Raw genomic sequence first — 12715 nt, forward strand, 5'->3', positions numbered from 1 at the left:
GAGTTGCTTTCTGCCTGTTTGCTTAACAACTGAGGGAAAGTCCACCCACCCACCACACACACACACACACACACACACACACACACACACACACACACACACACTCCTCCCTCCCTCCCTCCCTCCTTCCCCTGCCCTTTTTAGGCTGTTCCTCTTGTTTCCAGCTGAAAGGAGGGATAGTATGACAGCTTTTCCTGCTCCGTGTGGATTGGAGCCGGCAGAGAGAAAACTCTGTTACTCACTCCGTCTCAACTTTGAGAGGAAGTTACCACCTCTTCCCCAGACTCCCTGCACACACACACACACACACACACACGCTCTCTCCAGGACTTGACCACAGCAGCAACAGAGAATCTACTGAAACAGTCAGGACTGCTGGCGTTGCTGTGTTTCTTTCAAAATTTGGAGGGAAAGGAGGATTTTGCCTGAAGCTTTTCTGTGCGGACGGAATCGTTTCTACAGGGACGTTTCCTGGCAGACCGGTGAGTTTGACAGTTTATTTCAGCGTCTGTACAGCACCATAACCCCCCCCCCCCCCCACGGTGGACTGCAGCTTTTCTGTCACTGTGCTTTTTACAACGGAGGAACTTTCTCTTTAGTTGAGTGCAGTTTTCCTGCATCTGGTGTTTGGGAAAACTTCCATGTGCTATAAACTTATATCTGGTTTTGCATCAGTAAGTTTTTCCTCTCATGAAATATAAGTTATATGATTTCTAAAAATATTGAAATAAGAAAGTGACAGCAGAGTTAACACCTTGATGACTTTTGTTTACAGTAATAAAAACATCTTATTGGAGTATTGCATAGTTTAGTCACTCCCAATCCAGGACTAAACTCTAGATCCACATCCATCCATGTCATCGGTGTAAATATCTCCAGCATGTATTGGATGAACCAAAGAGGAGCTGATGCAGCACTCAGACGGGCCAGCAGAGCCCCGGGACGGCTTTCCTGTGCAGCTGCACAATATTGGCTAACCTTGTAGTGATTAATTAGTTGTCACCTTGCTAATATCAAAGCAAACATCCTGTTGCCTTTGAGCAGACGTCATATAATCAAAGACAACTGAAGTGGGAGACGTCAGATCTCAAAACGAGGCATGAAATGGTTCTTTTTCAGCTTTTCTTTTCTTTTTTCCTCCACATGAAGCCATGAGACTCTCTCATTTGTGGTTAGCATCTCTTATCAGGAGAACACCTAGTCGAGGGGAAGGAGGAGGGGATGGGTGGAGGCTGGATAGGGCTGGTTTACTCTCAGGGGTCTCATTCAATTTACACAATCTGAGTGGGCAGCAGCACTTTAGCTGTGCCTCCTCCAGTCAATCAGATAAAGCATCCAAAAGGATGAGTGTGAATGCTTGGTTAAGTCACCCCTTGGAGGCCCGACTGGAAAGAGTTGACTTCTGTGTGACCTCTCCTCTCCGATCTATTCAGGCCAGCAGACTTTTCCTTTTCCCCAAAAAACACCCACTGACTGACTTATCAGTGGACCTGTCTTATCTGTCCTGAGGATGGTTGTTAACTTACTCTATTTACCCAGAGGTCAGAGGTCAGACTGTGATTGGAAGCTTCTCTTAACTCTCAGGGTACCAATCTGTTTGCGGGGGGTTACAGAAAGTTTCTGCTGAGATAAGTTAAGAGGACAGAATCCCACGTATAGGCAGCTTTACAAACACAAACTCCTCCAAGAAAAGAGGTCAAATGTGTTGTAAATGTAGTTTTTTAGTGTTTATTACAGTAATGAAAAATAAATACTTCCTTAAGCCAGGAACGAGAGCACGTTATGAAGCCATTCTGTACTTTAGGAAGCCTGGAGCAACTCCATGGGTAATGAATTTGGCTGATTAAGCAAAAAAATACAAACAAAATAGTCCCAGGGGACGCTCTCCCAGTAACATGCATAATTTAATTTCCACTTTCTCATTTAATGTACGGTTGAGCCTATATTAAAACTTAAACCACAGCAATAACAGTGAGGTAATTTGCAATTGAAGTGTAAGTTCAGCGATTCAGGCTCCTAATGTATATACATTCAGTTTAATGTGTCTCTTATGTCTCAGGATTACTTGGACGTGCAGGAAATACTGCATCAAGAGTCCGCTGTTGCTCGGCCTCTGTGTTGTAGGATTGTGCAGAAAGCAAACAGAGAAAATGGAAAAAAAACGTCTGCAAACATTTTACAATTAGAATGAGTTATGATTTCATGTTTGAAACTCTTCAAGGCGAAGCCAAACACAGTATTATTTACCATTCTGGAAGACTGTAGCCCTCACATACCCACAATATTTATATACCTCAATCCTCCCGACCTTAGCTGACCTCTGACTCTGCTGGAGAATAGAGGGGAGTCATATCGTCACGGCAGAGACGAGCAAATAATGAATGAAAAGGAAATGCGATAATAGATTTCACTGTGCGTATTAAGGCAGAGGCATGCAACCATCAACCCAGATCAGCTTATCATCAGCTGATCTCTTTGAGGCCCTCTTTCCCACAACAGAAGGGTCCATTCAAGCACATGACTCGTTGCATGTAATAGCTGCTGCGGGTCATTATTTACTATTCCTGCTCCTATCTGTTATTTGTCAGCCTGCCATGCACTCCAACCTGAAAGGGCATTCTTCTGTTTTTCTGATCATTAACTGCTATCTCGCTAAACCTACAACCATCTCTAGTCTTAAAACACAAAGTTCAACTCATAGACTCTATAGAAGTGACGTCACCCCATTGATTTGTGCCGTTTTGAAGCTTCGTGTTCAGTATTTTGCCCAAAAAGAGACCTGGAGGGGTGGAGCTAAGTACAACCGAACCCTGAATAAGATATTTTTTAGGGGAACAAGAAGGTAAAATGAACACACTGAACATATTAAAGATGTAAAACTAAAACGCAGACGACACCCAGACCGGCATGAAGCTATATGGACTATTTTAACCTTAATGGGTCTTAATCATAATTTAATAAATGCACATCATGTTGTAATGAAGAAGACCTGCACTGTTTACTGAGATAATACATCAAGAGAGAAGTATGGTCGTTTTCTCATTGACTTCCGTTCAATCAGACTTCTTTTTGAACCAGAAGAGTCGCCCCCTGGTGGCTATTTGACAGGATGCCAGTTTAAAGCGCTTATGCGTTGGCTTCACTTCTCATAGCCTGGTGCACCAACTTCCCTCATACAGCAACTGTGTTTGATGAATACCTTTTTTTCCAAACCGTCATAAATATACAGCGTTATCGCCTTCAGACGTGAGAGTTTATAGATAGATCTTATAGATAGTGAATGGTTTACTCTGCCTGCACTTTACTGTGAATATTTGTTTTATATATAGATCTATATGAAGATATACATGAAAATAAATGAGGTTCTGCGTACTGCAGCAGCTCCTAATCTCCCTCGCATTCAGTAACCAGGAGGACATTTTGGAGTAAAAGGGAGTTTAATGAATGACTCGTCTCAAAAAACGGTGTTTAGCAAAATCTCCCATCGAGCCCTGATGTCTTCCAGGGATCACGGCTTATTGCTCTCTTGCTGCTTCGCTGGTCCGGACGCTCACCTGCTTAAACTCGGGCAGATGTTTGACACACTAAGTCCTGTGGGGTTTGCCTGAGCTTATATACTCCTATCTCGGATACGTACACACACACACACACACACACACACACACACACACACACACACACACACACACACACACACACATGTATATGGACACACACACAATGACGTTGTGCAGGTGACCTTTTATTTTGTTGAAAATGTACGTGAATATTTCATCAAACAGGTTGCAACAGACTAAAAATCAATATCTAGTATGTTAAGTGAGTAGATCCAAGATGAAGTTAGTCACAGTCTGAAGGCAGTATTTAATGGACCATAATAAAATAAATTGATTTCATGTCACAGAAGATCAGAAGAGTTCTCTTTTTTTATGATCTGGCCTCCAGACCCCCGAGCTCACATCACATGACAGTTCATTCCTTGGCCACAAAAACAAAATGACAAAGCTTAAGTTTTATCGTCAGGGAACTTTCAGCCGTAAAAGGGTGAACTTACTCATGTCTATCTATAAAAACTGTAATGACCATGCTGTTGATGATCACTATTACAGGTCAATAAAAGTCATACGGGCCTTTTTTAAATCAGACAATCATCAAACTTAGTTCCTGTCATCCCTGAACCCCCTAAATCTCGTGGAGCCCCTTCATGACTAAACGCTCCCCAATCATACGAAGGGCAAACACGTGTTTTGTGTCACAGAGTAATCCATGTAATTGATACAGTATGTGGTGCTGGCGTCCCACTGGATGGTGGCCCAGATCAATGAAAAATGGGGGTATAAGATCACGGCTCTATTTTTTGGGACTCTGAGTTTCGGGATGATCTTAAAGCCCACTCTGCTTTGGTGAATCACGGAGGAATGTTCATACGAATCAAATTCAATATACGGGAACAAACACACACACACACTTAATCAGCAGACTCACACACAGATGTGGTTCCGATGTGGCTTCCTTCTGCCTGATTTGCTCCACTGGTGTGGCGATAACGTCAGTATGGAGATGGAACAGGGGAGCCTCTGATTTACATAGTTAAACATTGGGACTCTTGCCTCACATCAGGAACAACATCTGGGTGCTGTTAACCACTTGCCCTCACCCCCCCATCCAGCTTAGTCCCGTATCTCCATTACCCTCCCATTACCTGCCATAGGACATGCAGTCCACTGGGGTTCCCTTTTTGTAGACATGACGATACGCAGGGATCCATCAGGGCAATGGGTTTGACTCATATGTTGAATATGCGAACCCTTAATAATAACCCGCGACAATCCCTGACTGGTTCCATTCTGTGTTTAGTTTTCAGTCGTTGAAAAGCCAAGCTGTTGTTCATTGAGTCTAAGTCAAATAAAGTGCGTGCCCAATAGCCAAATACATCAACACATGACTCAACAAAGCCTCCTTTCAGCTGCATATCAAAAACACTAAACCGTATTCAAGAAGTTTGGATAAGATCGAAAAGGTCTAAATGGAAAAAAAAAAACCTGTCATTGCTTTGAATGCTGCTCAAACAACGCAGGTTTAAATCTCAATTTCCAGTTAAGACCCACTGGAGGAAACGTAATAAAAGTTCGGAGCAAGTTGTAACTTTCATGCAGCTGGCAGCACACTGGAGTTCACACGAAGGTCACATATGATTTAAAGTGTGCTTGATTGTTGTTGTTTTTACCTACAGAGGATGTTAGATGTGTGGGTGTTTTTCACATCAGGATAATTTAGTGTCATCGTCTCCTAAGCTAAAGTGCTTTCAACTGTCTTACACAGTCTTCTTCAGCAGGAGAAGGTCTCCTTATTATGCACAACAGTCGAGGCTGATGGTTCGACCTTGGAAACAACCGTTGACGAAACACTCTACGACCTCTCACTGGCTTCTTCTCTGCTTGTCAAAGACGGTGTGATATGGACGAGGACTCCCGAAGAAGTGAGGTGAAGTTCTAGAATGAACTGTCCTAGCCTCCCTCGGGCATGTTCAACTGGCAGCATCTTCATCGCCCCAACTCTGGTAACTTTTTGAAGCGAGGGGAGGAGCGCAACTGAAATCAAGAAGCATCTGAAATCTGCATTGAGATCTTAACACCATTTGGCAGAAGTTTACTTCGTCTTTGGAGGAAATCCACTCCAACTTGGTTGGTTTTGCAGGATAAAACAAACCCCTGAAGATATTTGATGAGTACACTCTGACCCAGGTCCGTTTGAGGTCAACCTCACCTGGTGCTCCACATCTCCGTCCTGACGACAACCATATGTCTTTCCAAATGAAACTTTTCCTCTCGATCAGATGATCTGGCCGGGCGGGGGAGGAAACGGCACTAAGGGGTCACTCAGCTTGAAACCCAAGATCTTCATGTCAACAGGGAACTGCAGTCTAACTTTCTCCAGAAATGTCCTTAGTGGGTCTGAAGGCAACTGAGAAATCACCTTCATCCTTCAGGACCTTCGTGAACGCTTTCACAGACGGAGATCTCGTTGTTTTGGACGACGTTCCCGTTTACCGGGTGGAAAGTGATCGCCTGCACCTCTGCTGTTTAAGGGGGACGAGCTTGAACTTCCATTATGTCTCAGGGCTTGGAGAGATTCCTGGCTCCATCACAAGCGTGTGGTAAACGACTTGTAGAGACATTGAAGCAGATACTTTTCATGATAGAGTTTCAGATTCTTTGGCAGTTTGAAGGTTGCTGCTTTAATCAGCTCATTTCTTCGCCGGTGAAAGAATTGCTGAGCCAAGGCCGAGCTTTGATTCAGTATATTTGTTTAAAGGGGGGAACATGCGGAGCTCCAGCATGTGCTACGACCAGCTGAAAAAAAGTGAATAAGTGACACGGATTGGCTTGTTTGATGCCACGCATCATTAAGTCCAGACTGTTCTTTTTCAGTAGCGGCCACAGAATCAAAGCAGGAATGTTTTAATGAACATAATCACGAGCAAAGACACTGTGATGATGTCGTTAATGCTAATGGCAGCTCCTTGTGATCTCCCTCAGAGTCTGTGTGTGGACTTTTAAAATTCATTCTTCAATTCTTCGTCCCAGGCGGGAACACAGGAAGGCCGGCCGCCGTGCCAGGAACTGTTGCGGCTGCACTGAAATTCAAGGTATTGGAAATATTCCTCCCCCTCCACGGTTTGGCGCGTGTCGTTACGACGAGGGAATAACACCCTCGTGTAATCCGACCTTCTCATCATCTGCGTATAAATCACATGTGGCTTGACTCCCCTGCATAAATTCAACCGAAGGCTCACGACATTGATTTCTTCATTGTCAAAGAAAAGTATTGTGGTTGAACGGTTCATGAAAAAGTACTAATGTGAAATATCTCGGGGGTAAAAAGTGCTTCTATTGTGTGCTCTGGTGGTCAGCTCAGTCTTTATCTACTTATCTTGGACAATGATGCTGAAGGAGGACTTGGACCTGGATGTCGCCCCTGAGGAAAGGGACCAACCCCCGTTGGAAGGAAGTGGATGACAGTGGAAAACTCTATCACTCCTTGAGAACGTATCTGCAGCTCCTCCATCAAAACCAAAGCAAACAATGGTCAGTCAGAAATAGTATTTGACCTCTTCGTAGACCACAACGCGGTGTGTTCATGCACTGACTGCTCCAACCTCACATCGACAGAGTTTTAGGAAAGACTTTTTCTGGGATTCTGTTTTGTTTTGATTTAATATGAAGAAGAAGAGATGTAGAGATGTGTTTCCCCCGGCAACTTCAGGATTGGTTAAGTAATTGTTGCAAAGGACTCAGGAAGGGGATGAGTGTTTGACCTCCGGATGCAAGGCCAGGAAAGATAAACGATAAGGGACAAAAAATAGGACTAAACATCAACGTCACAGGAACTCAGATGTGGCACGAAGGCACATTGGAAACGTACATTCCTATATATGTCTGTTTCATGCAGTTGACTCTATGTATGATTCTGATTTGGAGCTAAATGATGTAAAGGCAGAGGGAAGCTTTTATTAAATGCTGTATTTTGACTCCTAACGTTTTATGCCACACAGTAACACCATATGGTGTCTTGAGTCTCATTATGTTTCTCACTTATATGGCAGAGCAGTTGGTGCGAACGCTCCCACCAGCCAACACTCTCCCAAAAACTGCAGCTCAGAATGTGAGAAGCGAAGCGAGAGGCTTTGTTTGTTTGTTGTGCGTGGTCCTCCAGCCCAAGTGATGAAATCACAGAATCCATTTGGAGATCGGCTCGTTCCTGTGTTGAAATAAAGATTTCATTGTTAGCGTCAACATTCGATGACGCCAGGAGCCGGAGTTTGAGGATCGTTGCTTCCCTTCATAATATTTACCAGTTAAGTGAAGTGTGAGTAAAACACGATGGGACAAAACGCTCAAAATGCACGACTTCTTTGTTGGAACCAAGGTCTCATTTTCAAGGCTGTAGGGAAGGGCAACATCTGCAATAGGAAAACAGCACATTGGGTCACTGGAGAAAATGACTAAAAGTTGAGTCACGGGGGTTGTTCAGAGCCGGGAGGAGGTCTGTTAATGATTTCCTTTCTCGAGGTAAGACAAAAACACAACACAACAACAGGGCAGGATAATGAGTGTTTAGTTTGGGCTTTAAACAGGTCTCCAGTCGTCATTAACCGCTGCTAACAGATGCCAGAGCGCCCGGCGAGGCTCGGGTTCGCTGCATTCCAGTGTGAGAGGAGGCCGCTTACTGTACCGAAGGTGTCCGCTCGGCAGCTCCGACCTTGGCTTCGGGGAACGACTGTCGTCATCCCAACCCGCTCGCTTTATTACCCCTGAGACCAAAACAAAATATCTGATTGAAAGCCAACGCTCTGCTTGGATAACCATGAACAGACTCCATTATAGCGGGGAGGGATGAGAAGATGAACTCGCTCATAATTGAAAAAGAAAGGGAAGGAAGCTGGACAGGAAGACGGCGCGTAGAGGTCCATCTCACCCCACAGCCCTCTGCAGAAAACAAAAGGCCCATCGTCTCGCTCCACTGGGGGACTGAGGGGGGGGGGGGTTACCATGGCGACATGCTCTGTCACTTAGCCCCCGAGCGCTGTCTCGGTCAGGCGCTCGGTAGTGTACATAGGATCTGCCAAGAGTCAGCGGGATCAGAATCTGGAAAGCACAGCGGCTCTGTTAAACCAACTCGCAGCTGGCAGAGGTGCGTTTTACTCAACAGGGCTACGAGTCAGAAAACTTCACAGCGCAGCACTTTTTTTTCTCTTTTTTCGCAGGCCTCGACCCCCCCACCTGGCATGGAAAGCACTAAACTCCCCCCGTGCTCCAGGATTCCTGGCAGATTGTTTGGCTTTGAGCTGCTACAGATGTGAACGTCGGCGTCACAGAAAACAAACTTCAGATTTTGTTCAATTTAAATTAATAGGATGTTTTAACTTTTACTCTCCTTTCCTGCAGCAAAAGATTATTAGAAGCATTTGCTCACTGTTTGCGTGAGGAACTAAAACAAGGATTATCAGTGCATTTTTACAGAAACTCGACATCCCCTTCTGTTTCTTATAAACTATAATGTATAATTTCTCACAAATGAGAGAGAACACAATTAAACCAATTCAGGCGAGTCATTTTATAATGTACTACATTATCAAATCATCACAGAGTAGCTTGTACTTTTGTCTTAGCTACATTAAACTTACTGCTTTCCAACGAAGATGGCGGCTCAACTCTGAGGAGAAAATGTGGAAAAGACGCAAAATCCGAACTCACAAACTGAACTGAACGGAGAAAAAAGCTGAAAAAAGTCTGCAGTTTCAACTTGATATAATGCACACAAGTAGACAACCACCACTCAAGCAAAACATGACTTCTCAAATACACTTTTTACAGTGTAAAAATGACACTGCGACTATTCTGTACATTATGTCACTTTTAAAAAGAGGATCAAACTGTTTGTCACACAAAACCTCAAATATAAGCTGACGGCACCAACGAATACATCTAAATGTAAAAATGTGTGGCAGATTCTTTGTATTGCATGCATTAAACTGTGTACTAATAAAGCGGCCAGCATACATTCCTGTGGGTTTTTTTATTCCCGTAGAGGCTCAAGACGCCACAGTCGGACCAGTGAGGAGTGAATAGCCTACCTCTAGTCTCTCGCTGGGCCGTGGATCCTGCTATAGGCCTGTCGCTGTTTGCATTGCTGACGCCTCAGCGAGTCTAATGTAACCTGACGTCTATCTCTCTGTGTTTGCTCTTGTCTCAGGGTGGCCAAATGAACCGTTTGGCCTGAGGACCAAAGATCACAAAGGCCCCGATCCAACGGCGAGGGAGGAGCGGCGATCATTTCTGCATCGCACTATGAGCCGGTGCTGAGGACCAGGGCTTCGTAGATTGATTTTGTGGTAAGTTTCAAACTCAATCTGCACTTTTCTGTTTACGTCCGCCTCTACGGGAGAATGTTTGCTATGTTTGCAAGTTGATTAGTGAGCCACATTACACGAGGTTTACATGTGTGTGGTTTTACCAAAGAGCTACGTTGTCAAAGAAGCAACACGCTGCATAAATCACGCTCGGTGCAATCTGGAGGTAGAAACGCAAACACAGATTGTGCAATCTGAGGACATCCTCACGATCAGCGACATGTGGTTCGATTTAGAGGGAAAAGTGCACACGCGTCAAGAGTTCATCATCGTTTCACGTGAACAGGGTTTATTCTCCTCTACAGCCAGCCACAACACAAAGCACATGTTAAAGGGAATGACACTGAGGATTAAAGGCACCCTGTTTTGTTTTGAACCGGCCTCTCCTCTGTTGTCATCAACACTCTGAGTGTCTCATGTTGCAACACCATGATGTTGTTAAGCCGAGCAAATGGAAAATGTTCACAAAATAGCAAAGGGGGGAAAGAACAGAGTCAGCACTAAAGGGCTGCCGGGTGGAGGAGGAGGAGGAGGAGGAGGAGGAAGGTTGACAGAGGAAATACAGAAGTCCCAGCAGCAGAACACGACCCCTGGTTCACTATTCGATGCAGAAAACCCCCAATAAATGAAAGATTTCAGATGAGAAGCAGGTTTCTCCTGCAGACAGTGAGGAGGTTACATGAAGGTAACACATGTGGATCGTTTACTGAAAACAAAAAACAGGCGTAAGGAAAGTGAACTGCATCTCATGTGGTGCACGGCTGCACAGGTTTCACTTCCTCGGGAGTGACGGCCGCACACAATGGAGCTCCTCAGCCTGACAGGATGCCGGAGACAGACAGGAGGACAGGCGTCTTTAATGTCAGGGACAAAAGAGTCCAAACAATACACACAAGTGGAGCTTCACACATTGATCTGGGAGTCCCATCAGGACAGGAAAGGGAGTCCTCTTGACCTCTTCCACAGAGAGGCAGAGTGCCATGTGTCAAACCCGTTATGATGATCCCAGATTAAGGCCGCTGCTTCGGGACACGGGAGCTTTTTGTTCAGCGCTTTGGGAGCCTCATCCCGCCCACTAACGGCCGGCGTCCGTGGGTTTAACATCCAGACGCTCTGCAGAATGCAACGCTGGAGGAGGGAATATTCCAACTCTTCCCTCCTGAAAGGCATTAATGTGCCGTCTGCATGTCTTGTTGTTTTCCAGGTGGGAAGGAATCCAAGTCAAGGTCACCATGGATGTGAAGAAAAAGGAAATGGACCTCCTGAGCAACACCATAGCTGCATATGCACACATCAAAGGTAAACCACAGCATGTTAGAGATCTCCATCCCATAAAAACTCTCTACTATCTGACCTTCCTGTCTTTCCTCCAGCAAACCCAGAGAGCTTCGGCCTTTACTTCGTGCTCGGCGTGTGTTTCGGCCTGGTGCTGACGCTCTGCCTGCTCGTCATCCGCATCTCCTGCAAGCCGCGGACCAACGTGGCCGCCGCCACGCCCGAGAAGAAGCACCTGAAGGACATCAGCGAGGAGGACGAGGACAGCGAGGAGGACGAGGACGAGGACGGGGAAGACGTGGAGGCGCCCATCCCTCTGCCCAGCACGGAGATCCCCGTCGGCAATCACAGCGGCCAATCCAACGGGACGCTGAGCGTGAACGTGTTTACGTCGGCGGAGGAGCTGGAGCGGGCTCAGCGATTGGAGGAGAGGGAACGTATCATACGGGAGATCTGGAGGAACGGGCAGCCGGATATCCTGGGGTCAGGAACGGGGACTATCGGACGAGTGCATTACTACTAAGACACGTGAGGAGGGAAGACGTGGACCGTTGGGTGGGCCGATGTCCCAGACGCCTCTGTTAGATACAACGCAGCATGGTGGAGACGAGATATGATGCATCGACATGCCGATCCTCGGCTCTGACGGAGCTGAACTATGTGATATTGCACTCCCCATGTAGCAGTGTGATTCCCAACCGACTACGTGACATTTAAAGGCTGATTGGAGAGGATGAATGTGGGACACTCGGAGAAAATGTATCACGCTTGATGACAAACAAAATGCACATCAACTTTTGTATATTTGTAATGGATGGAAATTGAAAGCATATGAAAGGAGAATGTGTGTTCCGTTTGTTGCAATGAAGACTGATTTGTTTGTGAGGACAATCGAGTTTGTGGAAGAATGAAAACACTGTGTGTGTGGTCAGATTACACAATATAATGTTATAGTCTTTTCATTTTTTTTTTTTGAGTACATTAAATCCATGTCTGTGTTTTCAGGGATAATTCCACCAAAAGGAAATGACAGAATTAAAGTATTATAGTGAAATCATTTCTCGTCGTTTCTCTTTATAACTCAGATGTCAGACAGATACACTCATTGTCTGAGTTCCTTTGGGCAATGGATTTATATTCCAGATGAAAGAGAGAGAATAAGATTTTCCACCTTAAAAGGTTAATAATACAGTATTTTAATGAAAGTGTCTTCATATTTCCGGTGGAGTCAGACATAAAGGTTGTGTTTTAATAACAGAGAATGGGATAATTAACTCCTCTCCTCCTGAACTCACCTCGGTGCCCACCGGGACGTGCAGCTGCTTATATCGAGCTCCCCCTTTCCATTTAGCCTGTCAAACACCTGGCTGCTCATTGGCTGCCACTCCTGCGTTATTTCCTGGACAAACCTGTCGGATAGAAGTCCATGCGGATTAAAAAAGTGCGTAATTGCGTCATGACGCGTCACCTTCCAACCCGGGTTCTCCTTCACCTGATGACTTCGGACCGCAGGCCTCTCCAAGTAAG

At 45.3% G+C, this 12715-nt stretch overlaps 1 protein-coding gene across 1 annotated transcript; it reads left to right on the forward strand.

Moving 5' to 3' along the window:
* The first annotated feature begins 238 nt into the window (after positions 1–238).
* On the forward strand, positions 239–12245 carry eva1ba (eva-1 homolog Ba (C. elegans)). Its single transcript, XM_084026157.1, has 4 exons — positions 239–482; positions 9757–9895; positions 11118–11212; positions 11287–12245. Exons 3-4 carry the CDS (start codon positions 11146–11148, stop codon positions 11709–11711), a joined length of 492 nt encoding a protein of 163 aa, XP_083882283.1. The 5' UTR covers positions 239–482; positions 9757–9895; positions 11118–11145; the 3' UTR covers positions 11712–12245.
* The last annotated feature ends 470 nt before the right edge of the window (positions 12246–12715 follow it).

This window comes from Eutrigla gurnardus, assembly GCF_963514095.1.
Source record: "Eutrigla gurnardus genome assembly, chromosome: 14".
NCBI lineage: Eukaryota > Metazoa > Chordata > Actinopteri > Perciformes > Triglidae > Eutrigla > Eutrigla gurnardus.